Genomic DNA, 24,841 nt, shown 5'->3' with positions numbered 1-24,841 from the left:
TATATATATATATATATAGACTACATAGACAGATAGTATTTATTGAGTTTTATTGACACTGTTAATCGTTGTCCATTCAGTTAATGGAATAAAACAAAACATTTGTCCTCCTGGTGTTGTTCTGTAATAGTGCTGCAGTTTAGCACAACATGCAGATTATTCTCTTCATCTAGAGGAAAGAGGGTGATACAGGAAACGAATTCAGCTTTGCAACAATTAGGCTAAAATTGTATTTATGCATCTAGAAATAAAAAGAAAGAAAGACTTGGGTCCGTGCGTTGCACAAATCTGAACCTGGCTGCTATTTTAACGCGGTTAGCAATGACGTCTGTAGCACTAAAAAGGACCATGCCAGAATTAAAAATTCAAGCCTATTTCACTAGCAGCCAGCAATGTGATGGAACATCTGTGCGTGCTTTTTTTGAGCGTTTTCCCTTCACATTGGTATTTTAGTAGTATTATCATGCTATTTATGACTTTGCAATTAAAGCATTTTCCTGTTTTGTATAAACGTAACTGAAAGGTTGCAAATTAGTTTAAGCGGTTTTCTTGCTGCCCCGTAGTGCTATTGCCAATATGTTAAGGTAAACGCCTCGAACATCTTAAACAGCTGAATAGCATTGTAGCATATCTACTCAGTATATGTTTCTATCTAACAGGATGCAGTGGTGAAATTAGTTAGAATTAGCAGCCACAGCCTTTAACACCCGCCCCCCCTTTTTTTTTTTACTAAAAGCCTTTGCTTTAATATAAACTAGAGGACGTGGAACTATACATGCTGTCATTTACCTAGACTTTCATTACCTGTCTGAAGGAAAAACAGGAACACACACACGTACACACAAATCACAATGTGAAGTTGGGGCTTGAAAGGGAAACGCTCAGGTGTAACTCATAACATCACGGGAGATTTTGAATCTCTGTGTTCTTGTATGGAAGCAAGAATAAGAGGTACAATTTAAAAAAAAAAATCTTTTTGCAGTTGTAGATTAAATGGGGAACTGTAAATAAATCCTGCCATTAAATGTTTTTTTTTCTAATTACTCTTTTCTCTTTATTGTACAGAGCCGCTTATCTGATAACTAGTGAAACTTGTTCGGTGCTGCTGACGTGTTAAAAACAGCAGATCAAAGGTGTAAACATTTCCTGCCACAGTATAGTAGTTCAGCAAGAGATTATTTGCAGAAAAATATCTAGAGGACTGATTTTACTCTGCTACTTGTCTTCTTTTCTGAGATCCTCTGGTAAGAAAAAAACAAACAAACCATAATGAGATTCTATATTTCATTTACGTAACAAGGACAATATCGCATTTTATTCAACTTAATAAGATTTAACGTGATTGAAGATGCCATGGATTAAATTTGGGGGGGAAAAAAGTTCCGCTCTGTGTTCACTTAGCTGTGTCTGATCTTTAACTGGAGAGGAGTGGGAGAGGGAGGGGAGACAAGAGCAGCGCAGCAGCGGGCAAGCCACTAGCCCCGAAACCCAGAAATAAAGCTTGTACGCAGATAATAAATGTTGGTAAACGACATGGCAGTACGCGGAGAACAACATGCGGCTCCGGGGATATAGGAGATAAGGCTGAAGTCGTCTGGGAACGCTACTGGAGACGGTTTAAAACTGAAGAAAACAACACTGGGAAAAAAGAAGGGGATTACACACAACAGTGACAATAAAACAACACTCATCGACAAGTGGACTGCTTTGGTGCCGAGGGTGAAGTCCGAACATCCCCCCAGACTCAAAAATACCAACAGGAAATATAGGTGAAGTGATATTCTGTTGGAAGTATTGTAACTGTTAATCTCATGTAGTGTTTCTGCGTGAACTCTAAACTCAGGAAACAATGAAGACATAGCGAGCAAGAACTCATCAAGTGTCTCGAAGCTGCTAGCTGTCCCGCTAGCGTTAGCTCGGTGATTTTTGCAGGGAGCGAATGCGAGGCGAAGCTAACGCCCGCTAGTGCAGCCAAGTAAGCTAAGTTAGCTGTTGGCTAACATTAGCCGGCTAGCTGAACGCGTTTTTGAGAAACTTTTGGTGTTGTTTCCCAGGAGCCCAAACACCGGGGGATTATTGTAAAAACAGAGGGGAAGGGCAGGTTCCCTTCTGGACTTTTTCCCCTCTACGTATTTTTCTACTATGATGGCAGCGGAGGTCAGCAGTGAGGATACGGGCTCGGTCGCGACAGGGACAGGGGTGGCAGGCGGAGGAGGCCCGGAGACGACGGCCCCTTTCCCATACTATCCCAAGCCGAGTAGAGTCCGAACCACTGATTTGGTGCAAGGGCCGGCACCAGCCACCCGACAGCATTCAAACACATCTCCGGACTCCCTTTCAGAGATGAATATAATCTATTCCTCCATGCTTAGTGGGGATATGACCGGAGCAGGGAGTGGCGTAGCAGGAGGTGGACATTCAGTTTTTCAAGGAACAAGCTCAGGGACAGTGGGCGGCATGTGCTGCTCTCCAACTATGGAGGGTCCAGCTAGTCGGATCTCACCCACATCAACAGGCCCGGATGGGCCCACTGTCTTCCCACCACTTCCACCACCACCTCCTCCGCCTCCTAGCTGTGGGGGGCTCGGTGGCACTATGGATGAAAGCGACATGCAAGATGGGATGGAAATCGACGAAGAAGAGGTGACGTTCCCACTCTCCGCACCTCCCACTAACCAGTAAGTAAACCACAAGTTAAGTGACGTCTATAACTTCTAGAAAATAGAAGCACTAAAGCAATGTATTTATTTTATTGCGTTTTCATAGCCTTCCTGTTTTGCACTTGAGGTATATTTGGTAGATGTGGCTTTGAAATAATGCCAGTTCCCCAAGACACATTACCTAAAATACATCTGTTGTGCGTTTGCACACCTGTTATCCTAGAAAGCACTGAAATAACTGAGATCAAATTGAATTGTCAGGAGATTCAATATGAAATAGAAACCCTAGCAACACAGTAGTAATGCCTGTTCATTATTTTTTACAGAGAGCTGATTCACTTATAGTAAATGCCCTTATAAACATTCTCACAATGGACTACTACATATCAATAATTGACTTGGACAGCTGTTGTCAGCATAGCCTCATTTCACAGGATCAACCAAGCAGAACAAGTATTATGTATATACACAGTAAACACAATAATCAACACTGAGTAATACAGTGTAACAGTAACAAAAATACCGTCAAGGATGTGGGACAACTGGTAGTGCAGGCGCTTTTGTTCACGTTTATGCTGTTGTTGGTCCTTCAGCTTTGCCCATTCTGCAGAGAAGTCATGGTATACAAAGAACTTCTTTGTGATGGAGTGAAACTGAGCGATTAAGAACATTCAAAATTGCACTCTGCAGCAGTTGTCCAGGCTTATTTGAGCTTTGTTGTTGTTTTTAGATTTCTTTCAAGTGAACTCGACTGTAGGTTTTTCGTTTCCTGTTCCACGTAATCTTTCAGCTTAACATTCAATTTTTTTTGTAGTTTTTATGTTTTTGGAAGAAGATAGGAAATCATTAAGTTTGGATAAAGTCAGTATATACATATCAGGACACTTTCTTTGAATAGTTCTTTCAGAATTGAAGATGCTTCTCGAATAAGAGGTAAAATGTCTTTAAGAAACTTAAACAACTCCAATTTTTTTTATTATTCCCAGCTCCTTAGCTTCCCTTTCTTTTTCTGTTGTATCAAAAACCTAAATCAACAATTGTATTGAGACCAACTTGATTCCAGGTGTCGTTGGTGACAGTTGTGACAATTCGAACTGATGCTCAGGTGATGCACAAATACTTCCAAAGCAACTTTGTTTCTTTGATTAAACAAAGCATTTTTCTTGTTTTAGATTTAAGTTTTAGGCTGGCAAGAACCCTTGGCACTATTGGCCCAGATACATTAAAATCAATGCCTGTGCTTTTGACAGAAATCCATACACCTTTCTGTTATCTACTATTTATAGTAAAGTGCATAGTTCTCTGTAATGCTATATGGGAAGTAGAAAATCTTGTTTCTTGTTTGCTGCACAACTGTATGCTCTGAGAGAATGGCCATCGTGTCTAAATATTTTGCCTGTGATTGAAGTGAACTAAAACTTAAAACAAAGCATTTGCAAACCTTTTTTCTTTTCTTGTCTGCAGCACAGTAAATTCTGCCTAAGCACTGTACTTTAGAAAGCATCTGACTAATTGTGGGTACTGTCATGACTTTATCAGGCATGCACAGAAACCCATGTTCAAACCTGCGTGCGCACTGCTGATGTTGTAATAACCTAAATATAGGCCTTCCATTTGTTATAGTCTCATTAGAAAACTGCTGAGCTTTGTCATTTCTGGCCCTCATACTGTGAGATATGGAAGTGACTAGGCTTGGAGTGTGGATTCAGCTCTTATTTTAGAAGCCATTCTATATCTCGCTGTCAGATTACAGAGGAAGGGGAAGGGCAGCGTTTTACACTGTTGCCTGTTTTGGTAATGAATAACCTTAAGTGGAATGAACATCACTTATATCTAGGCTCCTACCTATCCTGCTGCTTTGGAAATTGTAGTTTTGCCCTGGAAATGCAGACTTCTTCACAGGTTTACACTCACCCCAGTTTTTCAGCTTGAAAGATTTTCACTGAGGCATTGGAGCAATTACTGCGTGTTATGGGGGGGGTTGGCTTTCTTTGGTTTTACTTGCTTCATCATGCGTAACTTGAATTCAAATATTTATCTGCTACATTCGCTAAACCTCTCACCAGTACCTAACTTTGGACTAGAGTAGAATACCCAGAATCTTTTTGACTCTCACCAACACAGTCTCCTGTGTCTTTCTTAATGGAGTTGTGCAATACATGTTCACAACACAAGCTTTTCCGCTGTATTGGCTTTGTGGTTTGGTGAATTGTTTGTAGTGGTTGTGATTGCACCGGAAAGCTGGACCACATTTTTGGGTATTATTAGTATATAAGAATTGTGTGGCAGTTTATTAGAATGAGGTTTACTATTTTTGATTTGGATGGATTTTCTTTGTTCTTTAAGGTAATTGTATTCCGTAAACATCTGAATAAAATACTACAGTCATACACTTAATATACCACTTGTGTGTTTTTTACATGAGAACACTTGCGATTGGCAGTAAAAGAAAATTCAGAGAAATGACCTCCTGAGAGCACTTATCTTATCACTTTTTCTGTCACTGGATGCAGCTCAGAAACAGGCAAGTTATGAGGTGCTGACTTTGTCTTGTAAAGTTGGCCCAGTAAAGGCTGGGATCTCTCTCTCCTTCTGATTGTGCCACTGATCCACTGTTGATAGAAGGGTCTGATGTGATGTCAGAGGTGCTGCGCAGTGCATCATGCCAAATCTATTAGGTGTGTAACTGCTCTGAAACAGATAGTATCTGAGATAGAAGCATCCAAGGTCTCAAATTACAATTAGATGGGTCGCACCCTGTTTTGTCCTTGGGTCCAGTCATGATTGAGTAATCGTGCATGCAGTCAAAAATAACTTTTTTAAAAAATATTTTATTATTCACCCTCCACTCTCAACCCCAACAAATATTGTACCTCAAAACAAATCAAAAAAAGGAGGCAGACTACTTAAACTGTGGCTTAAAAGTAAAGCTGAGGGACATTGACAGCTTACTGCCTTAATCACAGTGATTCTGTATGTGTTGTTCATTTGATTATGCAGCTAGTAAACTGTTGCAAACTGTAACAGTATAAAAACAGTCATTGCTCAACATGACCTTGGTTTTTAACATCAATCAGGGTTCTGTTTATTCTTGCTAAGCAGAAGGTAAAATTCTGAATAATATCAACAAGAAAAAGCAATAAGTATGAAATAACTTACTAAAACAGTTACTTAAAATCACCTAATTTCTTCAATTACTTAAATAACCCAATCAAGTCTGCAGTGTAATTTTAGATTTAAAAATATTGCTGAATTTCTCCTTTTTATTTCCCACAGTGTTGGCCCAGCTTGTCTATGACAGCTGATTATTTTCCCTGCCTGTAATAAATTAATTTCCTCTGTGACAGTAAAACACATTAGCAGAGCTTTCACATTCCCCTGCCAGTGCTGACGAGGGCTAAAGCCAGCTAACCTGGATACATTAGGGCTACAAATAAGACTTGCGGGCTATAGTCAAAAATATTATCTAAACGGGGTATTGTCTAGTTTCCTGTGTGTATTTGTGTGCATGTATGTAGGTAAAAAGTGGAAGAGGGCTGCATTTTTTTTAAGATAGCCATATTATAGACAATGTATTTGAAAATTTTATTGCAAAATGATGGACATGGTGTAAAGATGTTTTAAACTCAATGATTTTGTTATTATTTCAAATTTGCCAGCCTGGAGTGCTTGAGCTGCTGTTTCATAAACCAAGAAACTGCCTCATTGAATGAAGAAAAGATTAATCAGTTTCTATTTATGTACAAACCCACTGGCTTATACATTCTTATATTAATAATGAATAATTTGCAATGGCCACAACAGTCTTAAAAGGGGCACCTTCGGTTGGAATCAGGTTCAGTCAGTCCTTCAGCTTCATTAACATAGTGCTGCCTTTTTTATTTTCATTTTAGGGATTATTTTGCTTTTGATTTTTAGGATTTTTGCACACAGTTTCTGTCTAGACCCTGGGTCAGATTTAGCTATCAGGCCCTATTTTGATCATGTGTGGTTAAAAGCACTGTATGAATGTTTGAAAGGATGTTTGATAAGAAGCTGATGATTAACAAAGATGCAGGAGTGAAGATGTCAGGTGGCCTCAGTAGTGTGTGTTCCTGCTACCTTTAGAAACCACTGGCCGTGAGCCTGAGCTTAAACAAACAGCACATTGGGAAATGAGTCGTTGATTTTGAGTTTCCACGAAGATTAGAGGGGATTTTAAGTCATAAAGGGTTTCCCACAGGAGGTTGTGGTAGGCGGAAGGAAGGGGAAAAAAAATTGGAAACAAAACTTGGATTTGAAAATCTGTGGTTGTGTGAATGAGTTTACCAGATTTACCAGTTGGCTGTGGAAACATGTCTGTAGGTTTACTGCTAATTTTGCAGCAACACTGCCTAATTGGCCTTTGTGATGAAGGCTGTTACAGACAATGGAATTCTGATAAACCACAAGGACTGATTGCATAGTTTAATTAGATTATTCCCTGATGGAAGCTGTTCCTAGTGGTCAATATATTACAGCACTTTTATTACAAAGCAGCATTTGATTAATAACACTGTGACAACCATTACACTCTTGAGCATGCCATTTCCTGTCCCTTATTTTTAAAATTATTGCAGCTCTCCTAGTGTGTGTGTGTATGTGTGTGCGTGCGCGCGTGTGCATGTAAATAATATATAGAAGTATTAGGCTGTGATTGCTCGTTGCTCAACAAATATCCCCTCAGTCTCCTGAACCATTACAACCAAGGATGATCATGCTTAGGGCTGGTTTGACTGATTTGCTGATTGATCCCGCTCCAACTTTTATTAGTATAATATCTGTCTTGTGCATTCATAACACAGTCTATAGTTTCCATATATTTCCAGCTTGCTATACATTGTCGTGCTATACTCTTCCAGCGCCCACATTGCCCTGCCTTTTCTCACCCAGCATCCTGTTTTCAAGACTTCTGAACCATTCATTGTGGCCCTAACAGGATCCTCTGAAGCATTCGAGTTGTGTTTGACAATGTGCAGGATTTCTGATTTGAATGACTTTTCTTTTTAACTAGGTTTGCTGATTGATGGATTGGGGAGTGAATGGAAAGTATTACAGTGCCAGGTTAGGCTTTGGTATTATAGTACTACTGTCATGACTTCCTGTGATATGAAAAAATTCTTTTTGTGGCAGTGATGCCGTTGCAGTGAATGCTGAAGGAATAGCCACATAACTGAAAACTGCTGTTGCATGTTTCCATTTTATTGTGAGCTACAGTATCTTGTTGTTTTTTTAACAGGTGGACGTGGTTTTAGTTCTTGTCATAAACGGTGTTCCTAAATGTATGCTTGAACTTGTAGTAATCAAATGCTCAGAGGAAGATTGTTGGCATATGTGGGAGTGAAGCTTGTTATTATTACTGATGTAATCCTGTTATTTCAAGGAAGCTGATTCACAGAAGGACAGCTGAGGTATTGGCTTGAGTGACTGGGGATTAAAGTGTTGGCTGGTTATCATTTAGACTGAGCAAAGCTGAGAATCCGAAGATTGACTTTCCCATATCTTCATCTGTACAATTTCAAGTGTGCTGTCACCCTCATTATTGAGTGAGGTTGCTAGCAGATGTTGTTTGTCATGTGACAAGCATGGTATTTTACTATAGTGTCATTATATTTTTTCCCCCCTTGCTAACTCCTGGAAGTTAATCATGTTTAATAGAAGCTTATACATAATGAAATTAGAACTTGCTCCAAGTCACAACTGGTGTCTGTCATCGTCAGCTCTACAACTTCCTTTCTATTTGTTGTGGAAACATGAAAAAACAAATGTAAGTAAATGATTAAAGGATCATATTTTGCATGGGAGTTGTTTGAATGGCTACGCACTTGTGATGCACTTGTTTATTCTGTAGGGTAGGGCTGCTCGATTATAGCAAAAATGATAATCACGATTATTTTCACTGAAATTGAGATCTCGATTATTTAACGATATTTATTTAACCTTTTAAGACCTACTATAGAACCAAGTCCGCCAGAGCTTATATTATATTTTTACATGCTGTAGTGCCATTTGTGGGAGCATTTCAAGTTGCTATACAACTGTTATAGCCCATATTTTAATAATATGTATGCATTAAGTCCATAGTAACTACATTAATTGCAAAAAAGTGCAATAAACTACAAGAAAATTGAAAATCGTTTTTGTTTTTTTACATATATTTCTACTTGGAGAAATTTAAGAGGTTTATCCCTCAAAGCTTTAAATACAAAAAAGTTGCAAAAAATAGTTTACAATAACAGGAAATTTATTTTGAGTGTCTTCATAGTTTTATTTTGGAGATACACCAATTTTTATATACACTGCAGGAAAAACAAAAAAAACAATCCTATGATGCAAATTTGCAAAGAAAACAGCATGTGCATCAAAATAAACTATTTCCAGCAGTGCAATTCGAGTTCTAAGCATCCCAGAAACTATTCAGAAAAGTCAAACATGACCAGTATAGATTTTTAAGGCCTACAAGTAAAAAACTACATTTCCGCAAAAATGACATCACTTCCGGTTTCGGCCCGGAAATGGCGGACATGTGATAGTTCGCCCTGACGTCTGTTTCACTGTGGGAAGTGTTACGAACAGCTGATCGGATCGGCGAAGCGTGTTTCTGGAATATTATGTTTTTGTTCCTGCAAGCGCTTTTTATGCAATTTTTGCAAAGCTTTATGTGGAAGGAAACCGTGATTGAGGACAAGCTGATGGCATAAGATGCAAGTACAACTCCTCCGATTTCATATGCAAAACAAATTATTGCACTAGCTTACGCGGTTCAGGTTCTACAGGGATTTAAAAATAGTTACACAAAACGGAGCGTGCTGCTCTGACCGGATTTAAAGGGTTAACAATGACTTTAAAAAATAATATAAAATAGTGTGCAACACCACTGAAGTTTTTTTTTTTACCTCTCTTTTCAACCAATGGCAGTCACTCTCCTCTCCAAATAACTTCTGCTTAGCTTTCTGAGCTTCCCTCGGGTCCTCTTAATCAGCGGTCTCCAACCTTTTTTTGCGCCACGGACTGGTTTATGCCCGACAATATTTTCACGGACCGGCCTTTAAGGTGTCGCGGATAAATGAAGGAGGGGCTAATAATCGGCTCAGTCATTTTTAATGATCGTTGAAAGCCCAGATCGTAATCGTGATTAAAATTCGATTAATTGAGCAGCCCTACCGTAGGGTAATAAGACCGTTGACCGTAAACTCCTGAAAAGAAAATTCTATAATTTAAGATACTCCTTGAATTTCATGGCTGTACAAACATTGTTGTCCATCAGCAACACCATGCTAGCATGTTAGGTTTTAATTTGCTTAATTTTTTTTTTAATGCAGGTCACAAAGCTTTGTTTATGCTCGCTGTTGTTAAATTTGTGGTTAAGCTTTGGTGCAATGTTTTATGGTTGCCATGTGCATATGGAAAATGGATGAGCTGGAGGTATGGGTCTGTGTGCACGTTCAGCTCTGCAGGTATAATGGCGCTTATTTTCAGTTAGCACAGGATGCACTGGTTCTGCTTCCCATTTGGCACAGAACTCAAAAGTATTACTGCAGCAGTTTGGAAAAAAAAAGACTTTTTGCAGATAATTTTGGCAAAATTTGGTTTATGCTTGAACACCTATATTTCAAAGATGCAAGTCAAGCGTGCCTCAAGCTTGAGTGTGAAATTTTATGGTGGTGTGGATTTTTTTTGTTGTTTTTTGGGGGGTTTATTTGTTTTTTTTTTGTTTTGTTTTTTTGCACAATGAACAAAGTAACAAGCACAATCACAGCTTCAGCCCATAAAATGTGTTAGCCCAAATAAAAGTGAGATAGTCATGCATTAGGGGATTCGACAGTGTTGCCTTTTAGTAAATGGCCTCAATGTTGCTAGACTGGCAGCTGTTTTAAAGCTGTTTTTCACAATTAATCATCACTAAAGGTATTTGATCAGTCCAGTTTAACCTGAAGAGGATTTTTAAAGGCTTAAGACTTTCATGGAAATAATTAATTTACCATGTTAAGTGAAAAGTTGGAAAATTGCCTGCCACATAAAATAAGCCGTGGTAGTGGTGGGGAAATTACGCCAAGGCAGTGTTACTTTATGCCATTTCTAAAGCTAGCTGCCCTCATTGCACTGTGGTGCAATGTTTAATTTAAGCCTTTAACAATTTAAGAAATTATTCAAGATAGAGCTGAAGGATTTAGGCAAAACTATTTTTTTTATTAAACGGATACTACAATTTCAAAATTTCACTTTCTAAAGTCAGCCTTGGTTTCAGTACTTGCAAACTAATAGATTTTAAATGTGAAACTTGATGAGAAGTTATATGTTATCATAACATATCTTCATATCTATTACTTTAATTTCTAAAGCAAGGACACAGTCAGTTAATTAAGAAAGCACTAATAGTAAAACAAAAATATGCTAATTTGGTAGTTGCTTTACTTGGTTTCACAATGCTGTGTACCTTGTTAAGCCAGAGTTATTTAGGTGACAAGATTGCCCTATTTTTCTTTTTTTTTTTTCTTTTATGGATGTGTGTTTTTTAGTGTTTGTGGGCAGCATGCAAATGTGTGGTCATACAGTTGGCGGTATATGTGCAGATATGCCACTCCCTACCCCTGCTGTTCCCCTGCTTGGAACACCAATCGCCAGCATGCTCATGATACGTGTTTTTAAGGGAGAGGGAGAGAGAGACTAAGGGAGAGTAAGAGAATGAGAAAGTCAGCGGATGAAGTGGGAGCAAAGACCAGCGCTTGACAGCAGCTGAAAGATCAAGTTGTGTTATTCTTCAGAATAGCTTCTAGAGAACCAAAGAAGCAGACAAAACCATCCAGCTGTCACCAAAATAGGTTGTCGGTTGCATGTATCCAAGTCCATCTGCATCTTTGTGTATTCCTGATTATCTTTCTTCCATGGATATTGCTCATTAACCCTTGCTACGGGAGATGGACGTAGTAAGGCACCAAAAGGGTCACATCACCATGCTTGGTACGGATTTAAAGCTGCCGTTGGTCTGCTCTACACGTCAGAGCTTACAGTTTTTGCCTGGCCAGCAGCGCTGTCGGTGGAGTGGGTGCACCTTGTGAGAACACGGGACACAGGAGGGAGATGCAGCAGAGGGTAAACTCGGTGTAAGTGGGAGATCAAATCAGCCTATAAATCTCATTTTGCATTCACAGCTTCTTTTTCCTTTTACTTCTTTACAGTTGCAGGAACCCCTTTTGAGCTTTTTTTTATTTATACAGGTTTAAAAAAGGTTGTGAACTGGATTGCAACAAGATATATTAAGTATTAATTGTTGCAGTTTTTCAGACATGGCTTAACGTATGTCTCCAAAACATCTTAAAAATACATTTAGAAAATTGCATGATGCTTAACCTTGGTTAGGTCAGCTTAGGGCTGGCGTGCCACTGGTCTGGCAACACTGGCAGAGACCCTGGAGTTATGCATTTTTTACATCAGAAACACTCTGGCTGGGTACAGACAGCAGTGTTCCTGCAGCCTGTTTTCACACCAATCTGCTGTCTAAAAGTGGGAAGCTGCTGCCAGAAAGTCTTGTGCACTTAGCTTTGCTAACAACAGTGCAAGAACTCGAAGTGTAAGAATCACTTACAATGTTGCACCTCCATAATTTGTCAGTTTTACAAGCAGTATGCTCACACTATAGAGCCTGCAGAGATAACATTTTTTCCCCAATCACTATTTCGGACTCCACGAACCTGTTTATTTCCAAAAAGTGTCAATAACCGAATAATCATGTCTCTGTATGGTGTATTGAATGAATAGATTACACATGGAAGAGAAGAGTTGTTTAACTTTTGTGCACATGTGGTATGTTTTTGTATCTTTAACTAAATTGCAGCCTGTTGTTATCTAGCACTTAATTCATGATAGCAGTTGTAATTCAATTCGCCACACTAATATACTGCAGAAACAGTAATTTATTAACGGTTTTGCTTGGAGAAGGTTTACTGGTTTATTAAATACTATATATGTAAGCATAAATGGTCAATAATGTTGTCATTGTCCAATTCTCAGACCTAAGGCACGGAAAGGTGCTAAAGGTTATTATGCGCAATTGTATGGATATATGTGATATGCAAAGAAAGCTAATAGAGTGCATTAGCTCTATTTAAGAATACTGGAATCTTGAATATGTGTGTAAAAGGTATGCCAACTACACAAAGTCTGTAGCTACGAGGTGCATTGCTAATGTACAGCCATGCACGATTTCTTTTCTTGATCCTGATGATGGCTGACAATATGTCTGTGGAGATATTTGAGTCCAACTGTCAAGACGAAGGAAGATGAAGAATTGAGGCATAAGCTAGAGAGAAAGAGCTCCCAAAACTGCTTAATGAGAGACAGACAGGCACACAGAGAGACGATGTCTAACCCACTCAAGTCACAGTAATCTGTGCCTGTCCTGTTAGTCTTATTGCCCCTAGAGACTAGGCTCCAGCAGACAGGAATAAATATATATATCAACAAAAAAGCATTTTGTCTGAGTTTCTCACGTGTGGTAACGTAACAACAAAACTGAACATTGAGTGGATGACCACAAATACTAGAATTGTTGCTTGCGATCATCATTGAAACTCAGATTTAAATTCTCTGTATAGCATTTTTGACAAAAAAAGGTTACTCTGTAAATTCATCCATAGTCTGGTGAAGCTTGTTAAATCCTTAAATCTTATCCTGTCCGCTAATTTTAGAGACTGTATTTTCAAATAGTAGCATGTCATGACTGCACTGTTTTTGGGTTTTTTGAGGTGGGGGTTTAAGAAACAATTCACTCTCTGGATGATGCACTTTGCCTTCATGATATAGACTGATTAAATTTGCTCAGATCAGTCCGTTGATGTGATTGTCTGTCATTTTCTATATCCATTTTAATGTCTGTGAATGAGTCCCTCTGTGGGTAGGATACAATATGGTTATGCTGTTATGGTGATCCTGTTGTCTAATACCCTGATCATGAGTTGGGTGCACACGAATGACCCAAACAATGCAAACACTATTTGTTATTTATCCTCAGCTTTATTTATATTGTTAATTAAAATGCCTGTATGGAATGACTGTTCTCCTGTTAGTTAGACATATAGGTTTTATATCCATGCATGCATGCTCATAATTTTTGTCCTGCAAGCTTGAATATTAAAGTATGATTAAGTGTTAATTTTGTTCTATTAATAAACAAGTATTTTATCCATTCAAGTACTTCTTTAAATTTGGATGAGTGCTTCTCTCTCTCTCTTTCTCTCTAAGAGTCTGTTGGCTGTCTTTGTGTAACGAACCTCTCATTGTAGTTAGATTTTTTTTTTAAAAATGTTTTGTGCTCTTTGTGGCTTTGTGGTGCAGGCTGTCGTTTCTAGAACAAAAGCTATAAACAGCACGTAACCCTTGTGTCTAGTGATAGAATATTTTTAAGGCTTTCGGTCATCAGCCCTGTATTGTGTCATCTTGCTCAACTCACTAGACTTAGGCATGCTAATGTGCAGCAGTCCACAGTGATATTGTTCTTAAATGCATTACACGGTTAGCTAAACTATCCATGTAACCTACCCAAGTAAATCACTTGTTTACAAGCTTAGCTGGAAGGTTTATCTTGGCCTCTTGTATCGTGATGGAGTGATAAAACAGGTCTCTGGTGTGAAGATACCATTCAAAATGCAGGCATTGGCTTGGTGACACTGTGGGAACATGGGTATCTGTCACCTAGTGGATGTCACACTATGTTGTCATTACATTCAGGGTGGCTGTAGCTCAGGTGACAGAGCAGGTCAGCCACTAATGGTGGTTCGATCCCAGGCTGCCCCCTGGCTGCATGCCAAATATCCTTGGGCAAGATACTAACCCCATGTTTGCCTACTGGTGGTGCCAGTGTCCGGCAGCCTCGCCTCTGTCAGTGCGCCCCAGGGCAGCTGTGGCTACAATGTAGCTTGCCATCGCCAGTGTGTGAATGGGTGAATGATTGAATGTAGTGTAAAGCGCTTTGGGGTCCTTAGGCGCTATGTTAAAGCGCTATGCAAATGCAGGCCATTTACCATTTACCATACTGTAACGTATGGGAGTTGCCGGGCTACTGTGCAATATAATGAAAATAGTAATGTTTTTAACATTAGTCTTTAGACACACACACACACGGCCATGGAGCTGTAGTTGAAAAAGTAAATTCCTTATCTTGTGCCGAGCTAAACCAAAACGTCATGGTGTTGCTTGATGTTCGTGTTTTGACATGAAAGAGCATTCCTGAAGCTGATAGTAGCACTGTCTCATATCACCATTGCCGTGGCTTATTTATCTCAACACTTCTCCTTTTGTTTAACTATTTGCATCCCTTGTCATCATAGAGGATATATACCGGTAGCTTACACAGAGCTGAAGGAAACTTCATCCAATAAAATAGTTTTACTAAATGTAGATGCAAAAGAGCCTAAAGTTTCACAAAAAATCACTTTGATTATACTTTATCATGATGTGACATATGATGTTACAGCTCTCTTTTACCACCATTTAGTGGTCCACTATCCACAATTGTCTCTCTGTTATATGGAGTGCAGCTAGCGAGTTTTCAATGGAGTAATTCGATTACATTTAGATCACACATTTTCTTTTTTTGTATTTTGTTGTTGTTCATGGTGGGATGTAGAGCAGGGCAATATGGCCAAAAATATTTATCACAATATATATTTGAAAATTTGCAATAATGATAGAACTAACGATATAATAGATGCAAGCCAAAATACTTTACAACTCCGCAACTTTATTAGTGCAAAAAGCCCCCATCAATTTAGTTTCATTTAAACAAGAAGCTGTTTTTATGTGCATTAATGCTATATAAAAATTTAACAGTGCAAATGCAAGTTCCTTGCTGACAATTTAACCAAAAGGCATTTTCAGTGGAAACTGGCCAACATATCCTGAGCATAACCGTGTATAATATCCACAAAAGTTAAAAAGAGGTGTTTTGCAACATGAAACTGCAGTGTGCCAAATAAATAAGTCAAATACGTATTTTTCGGACCATAAGGTGTGCAGAATTATAAGGCGCATTAAGCGACACAATAAGGTAATGTTATGTTGAAGCATGGTACGTATTACTCCGCGAGGCTCCTGACTCCTGACTCCGCGAGGCTACAGCCGTAATGATCCGACAATCCATCAAGCATTGTAGCTTCATAGCTTACCAAAGTCACACTAAAACATTTTTTTAACCGATTTTTGGGCGCCGTGTACCACACAAAATCAGTTCAAGGTCAGTAAGCACAACCAGAGTTCATAAGGTGCACCGGATTATAAGGCGCACTGTCTATTTTTGAGAAAATTAAGGTGCTCTTAAAAGCCTTTAAAGTCCAAAAAATACGGTAATAACGACGGCCCGCTTGCATGTTCTACCCCAAAAAAGTGTTTTGGTGTGTATCTGACAGACAAAAACCAAACCAGTTCCACATCAATGAAGTTGCACCATTTTTACAAACCAATTCTGGTTCATCTGTTTCATTCAACGATCCGCTTTTGCCCTTCTCATTCTCCGTCGCCGCCATGCTTTTTTCGCCATGTACGTATGAAAACAAAGGCACTGCGCATGCGCGTTTTACCCATTTCAATCGTCATATTTCATTTTCTTATCATTGACTAACATTCTACTGTTATATCGTGAACAGTATAGTTTGGCCCAGCCCTAATGGGGTGGACTTTGAAATCGCTGCATCATTAACCATTAAGAAAGAATTAAAAAGTACAGCTGCTTGAAATGTCTCAATAAGTGCAATTTCAACAATTTATGGGTTGCTATTTTTAGATTGCAGAGGCTCGTTAAAGGCACAATGGCTTCACATGGAGTATTTTGAACAAAGGAAAAAAACAAAAAAATGACAATTGGAGCAACTTGTTAAGACAAGAAAATACTTCTTGCTTTCCATGTTCACTCATGTTTACAAGTGCTGGCATCAAAGAGGCAGAAATGGCAGTTCATGTTAATGAAACATCAGAATCATTCATTTGTTCTCTGAGATGTCATACTTCGCCACTTCATCTAGTTGGCCACCCTTTGGTGGGCTGGTTCTGGCTCACCGTGTCTTTGTTTGCCACACCCGATTAAAAGTGTGTGTGTGTGTGAGTGTGTGTTGGAGGAGTCGTAAACAACTTAAATAACCTCATTCCATAATAAGTGGAGCTTAACTAGCCAGTAGGATGTGGTGGAAAGTTCTTTTTGTCTGGATGTTATTGTTTTCACAGTCATCTGTCTTTGCCTCTCAATGTTATTTTCCCATATTTCCTCAACCGCTTAAGGGCTCCTTGGCCCTTCTCTCTCCAGCTGCTCTCGATTGCCATCTTCAATTCTCGTTATCACCAAAAATCCCCCCCAAACCTCCCTCATGGACACACTCCATCTCCTCTTCAGCAACCTTTTTCCAGCTTCCTGCATGATAGCAGAGTTGATGGCATTTTTCTTTACAAATGGAGACCTGTACTTCCCTAAACCAGATGGGAGCCATTAAGGCCTCCTGTGAAAAGAGCTACTCCAGCACCTCATTCATCCTCTCACCTCTGCATGTTTTCCAGTCACTGCCCTCTGTTCTGAGATGCAACACTGGCCTAAATTTGGAAAAACATGTTAATTTTTTTTACCCCAGCTGGCAGGGCCCTTTCAAATTCAGCCCCACCTGCTGAAATTTTAACCAATGTCGTTCTTAGGTCTTCTGTTTAATTCAGAAAGCAAGACTTAAATAGAGTTACTAAAAACTGAAAAAGCCAAACATTTGCTTTTATGAACCTAAACCTTGTCTTTTGAACTAATGGACATACAGTGCTAAAGTTTTAGTTTAATCTCTAGATTCAGTAGAGATTGTAAAGCCTTGATTAAACTTTGTTCATCTGTGAGTCTGTTAGGTTCTGCTCAGGTTGGAATAACATAAATTTCATCATCAGATAAGTTCGCAGGATGGTCAATGCGGACTGGTTTTTGTGACTGTGAAAACTTATCTGCAGAGAAATATCACCACAGTATGTCACTATGCATGAAGCCAAATGGACTTCAAAGAAGTATAGCAGGAATAAATACTCGGCCGTTGAGTTTGTGGCCGTCTGTGTCCAAAACTAGGTATAATCAAGCATTTAGGTTGTTTGCTGCGTGTGTAATGGGTTTATTGTTTTTATATGGCTTTTTTTTTTTTTGAGTTGTAGTTAAATATAGCTTGACTTGTCAACATATTGTTTCATGGTTATAACTTGAGAAATTCTGCGTATAAACACTTTATCCTGCATGTTTCTCCTTGTGGCAATTTCCTTACTGTTTGTTTTCTCTCAGGTGGTACCATGGCAAGCTAGACCGAACCATTGCAGAGGAGCGCCTGCGCCAGGCCCGAAATCCTGGCAGCTACCTCATCAGGGAGAGCGACCGCCGGCCCGGTTCCTTTGTCCTGTCTTTCCTCAGTATGACCAATGTGGTCAACCACTTCAGGTATGATTTTTCTACACCATTCAAACAGAATATAACTCTCTGACTGCTCACAGAACTCTGGAAAGAGAAGTTAATTTGAACCTACTTAGCCTACAGGTGTTTCTATAATTTACAGATAAATCAGAGTGGTTCACGCCTGAGGTTTAAATAAAATAGGACTGTTATTGATGTCTTATTTGTGTTTACCCTAATAGCCATGTAGACTTTGAATGGCTGTCTAGCATGGTGTTGCTAACATCTGAGACCAGAGAGAAATGTGTGGTTGGAATAGTTAGAGTAGCATGGTGCAACATGAAGTGTTTCGTTTTTTTTTTTCTATGGCATCTCACAACAAGCAGGATCCAAGTTGTAGGAAGTCGCCCTCGGGTAAGATAAAATCTCTGAAGTACTGAAGTTATTTATTACCTGTTAACCAAAAGGGCAGAAAGCTAGAGACTACAACAGAAGGGCAAGTTCAGAGATTAGCCCTTATTTCAACACTGTTAAGGTTTAAGAAAGTATATTCTGGGGTAGGCCAGCCTTTTTGTCCCACAGATTCAAAGACTATACAGAGCTTAAAAACAGTGTTTTGTCATGGCAGCTTGTACACTTAAATATTTGCTGCGACAGATGACGCTGTGTGTGAGTTTGCGTGTAAGGTGTTTTGTTTTTTTTTGTTGTTTTTTTTATGCAATGTGTGTGGGCGGACTTGATGCAGAAGAAAAATGACACCACACTTGTTTAACAACAGTACCCTGGAGCATTTTACAACCTTGCAGTCAATAAAAAAGACGAGAAGAAGATAAGACATTACAGTCTGTCCTTTCCTTCAGTGGTTATGCTATGTTAATATTAACTCTGCAGCTCACCAAGATTCAGGGCAAACATCATCTAATTAAGGGAAAACGACATGATCTCCTGTGGACGTATTGCCATGATGTCATCAGTTACGGGAGAAAGGAGCTGCTCTGTATATGATTTATTCGTGTTATTTTAGTGAGTTAGTGTTTGTTAGAGATTTGTGGTTCCGTAACTGGTTGCAGTTCAGAATCCGCTTGTTAAGTGATGACGGGCCAACCCTGCTTCCAGGTCCAAGCTCCTGCTGTGTTCATTAAGGCTGTTGTGTTAACTTGTAATCTTAACTAAATTCTTTATATATTTTTTTATTTAATATAAACAATCCCCTCAAAATAATCTGTGATCATCGTAGGCCTCTCTGCCTTTTTATTAGCACTAATCATGTGCATCATGCCTTTAAGCTCAGCTTTAAAACCTTACATACAGCCTATGGACTTACGGTTTGTCAGACACCACATATTTGAATGCTTCAGATAAGAATCTCTCTGAAGCTAACTAAGATTTCAAAAGGACATGAAGCTTAGGATCGAGAATTTTTCATGGTGAGTAATCCAAACCATGCAGGAGAATATGCGTGACTAACCTTGAGCTGTGAATGGATCATCTCCAGTATTCTCTGGTTGTTTGGTCAATTTTCAGCATCGTTTCCTGCCTTTTGATTGCATTTGTCATGTCTTCCACCCTCACATGAACTTTTTTAGAAGGGAAAGTTGATATCAAGGTGTTTATTGTTACCCTAACCATAAATCTGTAGCTAGCCATCAAGTAGCACACCATTATATGCCAGTTAACCAAATTCCAATAATCCTACAAACACTGCTGCTGTTTGGTTTCTGTTTTAATTTATGTCTGAAGTGAGAGCAGAGCTGCACATTTTAGCTAGTTGACTTCAAAAGCTAGTTGACTTCCCGCTAACTTCTAACTCTGTTAAACTTTGTAATTCTTGTTTTGTTTTGTTTTGTTTTTTTCCATTGGTGCCTGGATGCTAAACTTTAGTGTAACACCTGGAAGTGCACCCACACAGATCAATTTAATTGAGATGAAACAATTTGGGCTGTTTTTAACTCTCAGAGATGCCACAGTATTTGAGTTCAGGAACCGAAGAAAAGTTTGACCTGCTAATAATGTCAGCAGATAGCAGTAAACGTACCCGTACACTGCAGTGATTTTCAGGTTTTTAACCTGTGTCACAATTTCCCATTCATATCTAGTAAATGGGTTTGGGACTGCTGTCGAAACGGACTTAATGGATTGTCTTCAAACGCACAGACTGTCAGCACTGATGTTTCATTGTGTCGGTATGAGCTTACCTTTGCACATATGCATGTGATGAAGCAGTTTATCGTCAGCTGTGTTTACACCAGAGCTGGATGGTGTATCATAGGAACAATGATGGAAGTAATCAATACAGATAATTCAACTGTCAAATAAATGAGAGTTGAACTCTTTTTTGATTGTCTTTACTGCCCAGGGGTTTACCTGTACTTAAAGCTAACCGCGGCACCTTCTTTATTGTTATGTTTTCTATTAACAGGATAATCGCCATGTGTGGGGACTATTACATTGGTGGGCGGCGGTTCTCGTCCTTATCAGACCTGATTGGTTACTACAGCTATGTGTCTTGCCTTCTAAAAGGAGAGAAACTGCTATCACCAGTGGCCCCTCCAGAGGTGAGTGACTCCATGGCTGAAGGTATACAGTGTAATTCAAAGTACTGCGTTTAAGATAAATGTAAAGTCTTGTAGTGTTCCTCTGTAATTTTATTTGACCCCCGATTTGTTTTGTCACACCGTCCCCAATGTTTCTCAACTCAAAGTAGGCCAAGGTTGTGCTATATTAAAAATGAACTCCTCGTCAGTTTTAAAAAACTTAACATAACGTGAGAAGTTTCTCGTGTGTTTTATTTTTTTTATTTTTTTTTTTTTTTGTGCTGATATAAATGAACTATGACTTTCAGATGGCATATCATTAATGATTTCCTTTTAAAAACTGAAATTGTGATGGTTGGATAGCTGTGTTTAATGTAGCGAATAAAATGTGTGACTGGCAGCTTGTTGAATTAACGGTCTCCTATGCTGTTTTGGAAATAAGTAGAAACGAACTTTCCCCAGGGCTCTATCAAAACTTCAGACCTTTTTTATATATACTTAACAGTGTGCAAAATGGGACAAGAGTAAAGTGTGCATAATGAAACCTAATCTCCTGAAATGTCCCTTAAGAGTTCTGATCTGATAAAACGTGTGAGGGTTGAAAGATGAGTGGAAATATGCACCTTTTGAGATAACTCGAAGTCAGCCTTCACTTCTTTATTATTTCTTTCTTCCTTTTTTTTTTTTTTTTTTACGCCACTTGTTCATTGCAGGAGGAAGTATTTTACGGTCTTCCTTTTCCTTTTTTTCGTTTGCCTTCTGGCAGATTTCAGAACTGTTTAAGGCAAAGCCTGGGCTAATGTTAATTATGCTTTTTAAGGTAGTGGGATTTACCCCAGGGAGCTGTAGTAGAATACTTGATTTTCAAAAATAATTGGAGGATTTTACATGAATATAATTCTGAAAGGTCAGGGCTAAGAATGAGGCTTTTATTCTTTTTTTTATTCCTGTTTCCACAGCCTGTAGAAGACAGGAGGAGAGTCAGGGCCATACTTCCATACACCAAAGTGCCAGATACTGATGAGATCAGGTAAGTGTCATGTGTGCACAAAATCTGCTTTTCTTGCCTTGTAGGGCAAAATCCTCGTGTCCCAACCATCACTTTCCTAAAAGTATTTTTTTGAATGTGAACCATAATCTTTTAGTTGCACACGAGCCACAGTGACATCCTAGACTTAAAAAATACCTATTCTTAGCACAAAGAACAGCCTAGTCTTCCTTTCATTTTTGTGGCATGACACAGCAGGCTGGAAAGCACATTATCTGACTTGTGACTGAAAAACGGTCCTGTCCCTGTCATTAAGCTGCAGTAGGCACACTTACTGATGATCCCAGCTATTCCCAATTTCCTAAATCTGATAAACAACTGTCTGAAGTCAACCTCAACGCTGAGCCTGCCAGTGAGCCACAGGTTTAACTGAGCACACATGCAACATTTACTTCAGATTAGGGGTAGGCGACATGGTTCAAAATTTTATCATGACAATTCAAGAATATTTCCAGTGTCGAATTTATAAAATAGTTAACAAAATGTTATTGATGCATGTGGGCAGCAGTTTAAAAAGTAGGTATATGGAGGGCATGTTTTTGCAACAAGTTACTGTTGCTGATCACACACTTCCTAATTTTAAGTGTGACATGAGGCGCCACCAGCCGCAGCATTCTAGTCTAACTAGTGACACAGCAAAAGTCAGATTTAAGCACAAAAGTAGCCTACTAAACATTTTAGTCTAACATTACCTAAAGTACCTTAACCTGGTAAGACCTGAACTCTTTCATGGCATGCTTTTTTAATTTCTCTTTGCTATTTGGGCTGACTGGGACCCGATGAATGTAAAAACAAAGAATTGCCTGATTTCTTTTTTTTTTGTTTTGTTTTGTTTTGTTTCTGAGGAAAAAGAGGTCCACATAAGAGGACGTTTGTTTTAAATTTCGATAGAACAGTGGCAGTGTTCTCATAAGTGGATATCAGGCCCTTGCAGAACAAAATTTTGTATTTTGGTCTAGACAACCCAAAATGTGATGTCCATATATGTGGATGCCAGTTCCTAGGAGGTTAACTTTAACTCTTCAGGAGCCTGTGCAATATTGTCACATAATAAAACTGAAAGTAATTTTCCACCTGGTATGTTGTATCAAAATCTTAGCTTTTCCACCTTCCACTATTCTTTCTCTCATATGAAGCGGAACTAGCGAATGCTCCGATGATGCTCGGTGGAGTCTAAATCGTCATTGGAGCCTGATACAAGGCTCTTGCTTCAGACATGCCCGGGCTTGTCTCATTGGGTGTACTGTGAATACATGACGTTGCTATAGCAATATTGAGATATGACATTTTTATATTGTGTAAAAAAAAATTATGCTGGCATTATCACGAATGAAATGATATGGCACAGCGCTACTTCAGATTCTAGTAACGCTTTATTTCCACACTAAATTATTATTGTCTGTATATGTGTTCACTTTACTGATCCCAAGTTCACATTAAATCACAGTTGAGATGATAGTCCCCTTACAGAGCGACAATGCGATGCAGATAGTGTTGGATAAAGTCTTTCTTAGTTACCTTATTTTGACTTGATCTATTTGCAGCTTCCTTAAAGGGGACATGTTTATTGTTCACAATGAACTGGAAGATGGCTGGATGTGGGTGAGCAATGTTCGCACAGAGGAGCAGGGACTCATTGTGGAGGATTTGGTGGAGGAGGTGGTAAGTACGGCCTGACATTGAGAAGCTCATATCACCTTATTTTTCAAAAGATCTTTATCAAACAATAAAAGTCAATTCGGTGGGAAAAAGAACAAACAAAATTAATAGTGGCATCTGCACAGTAGTGTGCATTAAAAACAAGCACTGCACTAGCACTGTGAGGTGACTGCAATATAGGACACTAAAGTAGGCAAAAGCATAGCACCCACAGTTGGGATGGGATATATGAATACACAAAATAATTGCATGACATTGTAACTACAGACATTTCTGTTTGTGATCATTTTCAGGGCCGTGAGGAGGATCCACATGAGGGAAAAGTGTAAGCTCCATGGCACTGAACTGATTTACTTAGTGTCTGACATCTGTTCTCTTCCATAAAAATCTGTCCTCTCTGTTACAATAATTTATCACACATAATTGTATTACTGTAGTTTATTATTGCAGAAAATGCATCCATACGCGGAGCCTAGTTTGCTTTGTCTTTTAGACATGTGATCACTACTGAGCATTCGGTTAATTGCGTTAATTCAGTCTGTTTTCCTTCTGTTGCTCTCCTACAGCTGGTATCACGGAAAGATCACCAAGCAAGAGGCCTACAACCTTCTGATGACAGGTACACTTTCACTCAGCACTGCAGACTTTACAGTTTCTTTTTGTCCCAAATATGTTGTGAACATTATCTAAACGTCTCTTTTTCCTTCACTTCTTTTGCTCCTTTTAATTTCATAGTTGGTCAAGTGTGCGGTTTTCTAGTCCGGCCTTCAGACAACACACCTGGCGACTATTCCCTCTTTTTTCGCACCAATGAAAACATCCAAAGGTTTAAAATCTCCCCCACACCTAACAATCAATACGTGATGGGGGGGAGGTACTATAACAGGTATGTCTGCCAGTGTGGCTGCCTTCAGTGTGGCGATGCAACACAGTTATATAAAGAAAGTTGAAGTATAACTGTAGCATTTCTTTAATGCAACATCAGCACATATTGAGGATGCCGACGTAGTTACTGATGAGCTGAGTGTCTTTTCTCTCTGGCAGTGTTGATGACATCATCGACCATTACAAGAAAGAACAGATTGTTGAGGGTTACAACTTAAAAGAAGCTGTTTCAGTTCAGGTAAGCAGTTATATGCTAACGTCATATAGTGAACCTCACTGTATTTTTGACTTAGCAAAATGACATTCGACAGTGTGTTTTTTGTGTGTGTGTGTGTGTGTGTGTGTGTGTGTGTGTGTGTGTGTGTGTGTGTCTCTGAAGATATCAGGGCTTAGCATTTGTGCCACCTTGGAAAGGCAGTGTACAAATTTTTTTCTGAGATGTCATTTTGTTGATATTTGAGGTGAAGTTTTAGAGCTTAAATGAATGCAAGGTGGAGGACTTAACCTTAAATATGTTAAAGTACTACATTTTAATATGATTGGACTCTCAGTGAACAGTAAATGTCAATTTTTAATAAAAACCATCCACACTTCTCTTAATCAATAGACATAACAGATGGAGAAAAGCGATGTAAGCTGGTCGTTT

At 39.0% G+C, this 24,841-nt stretch overlaps 1 protein-coding gene across 2 annotated transcripts in view; it reads left to right on the top strand.

Moving 5' to 3' along the window:
• The first annotated feature begins 1,156 nt into the window (after positions 1-1,156).
• The window catches only part of rasa1a (RAS p21 protein activator (GTPase activating protein) 1a), a 32,969-nt gene continuing 9,284 nt past the window's right edge, over positions 1,157-24,841 (top strand). Inside the window, exons 1-9 of one of the 2 annotated variants that reach the window (XM_005922874.3) lie at positions 1,157-2,678; positions 17,965-18,117; positions 20,489-20,624; positions 21,563-21,633; positions 23,196-23,313; positions 23,604-23,635; positions 23,877-23,929; positions 24,046-24,196; positions 24,355-24,433. In XM_005922874.3, the coding sequence (XP_005922936.2) occupies positions 2,143-2,678; positions 17,965-18,117; positions 20,489-20,624; positions 21,563-21,633; positions 23,196-23,313; positions 23,604-23,635; positions 23,877-23,929; positions 24,046-24,196; positions 24,355-24,433 (1,329 nt within the window). In that variant the 5' untranslated portion in view covers positions 1,157-2,142. Of the gene's footprint in view, positions 2,679-9,787; positions 11,783-17,964; positions 18,118-20,488; positions 20,625-21,562; positions 21,634-23,195; positions 23,314-23,603; positions 23,636-23,876; positions 23,930-24,045; positions 24,197-24,354; positions 24,434-24,841 lie in introns of those variants that run through there. The other variant, XM_005922875.3, reaches the window with a different exon arrangement.

Source organism: Haplochromis burtoni, unplaced genomic scaffold (assembly GCF_018398535.1).
Source record: "Haplochromis burtoni strain Fernald_Lab_line unplaced genomic scaffold, NCSU_Asbu1 Contig_63, whole genome shotgun sequence".
Lineage (NCBI taxonomy): Eukaryota > Metazoa > Chordata > Actinopteri > Cichliformes > Cichlidae > Haplochromis > Haplochromis burtoni.
The sequence above is the reverse complement of the archived record's forward strand: the minus strand, read 5'-3'. Positions and strand labels throughout refer to the sequence as shown.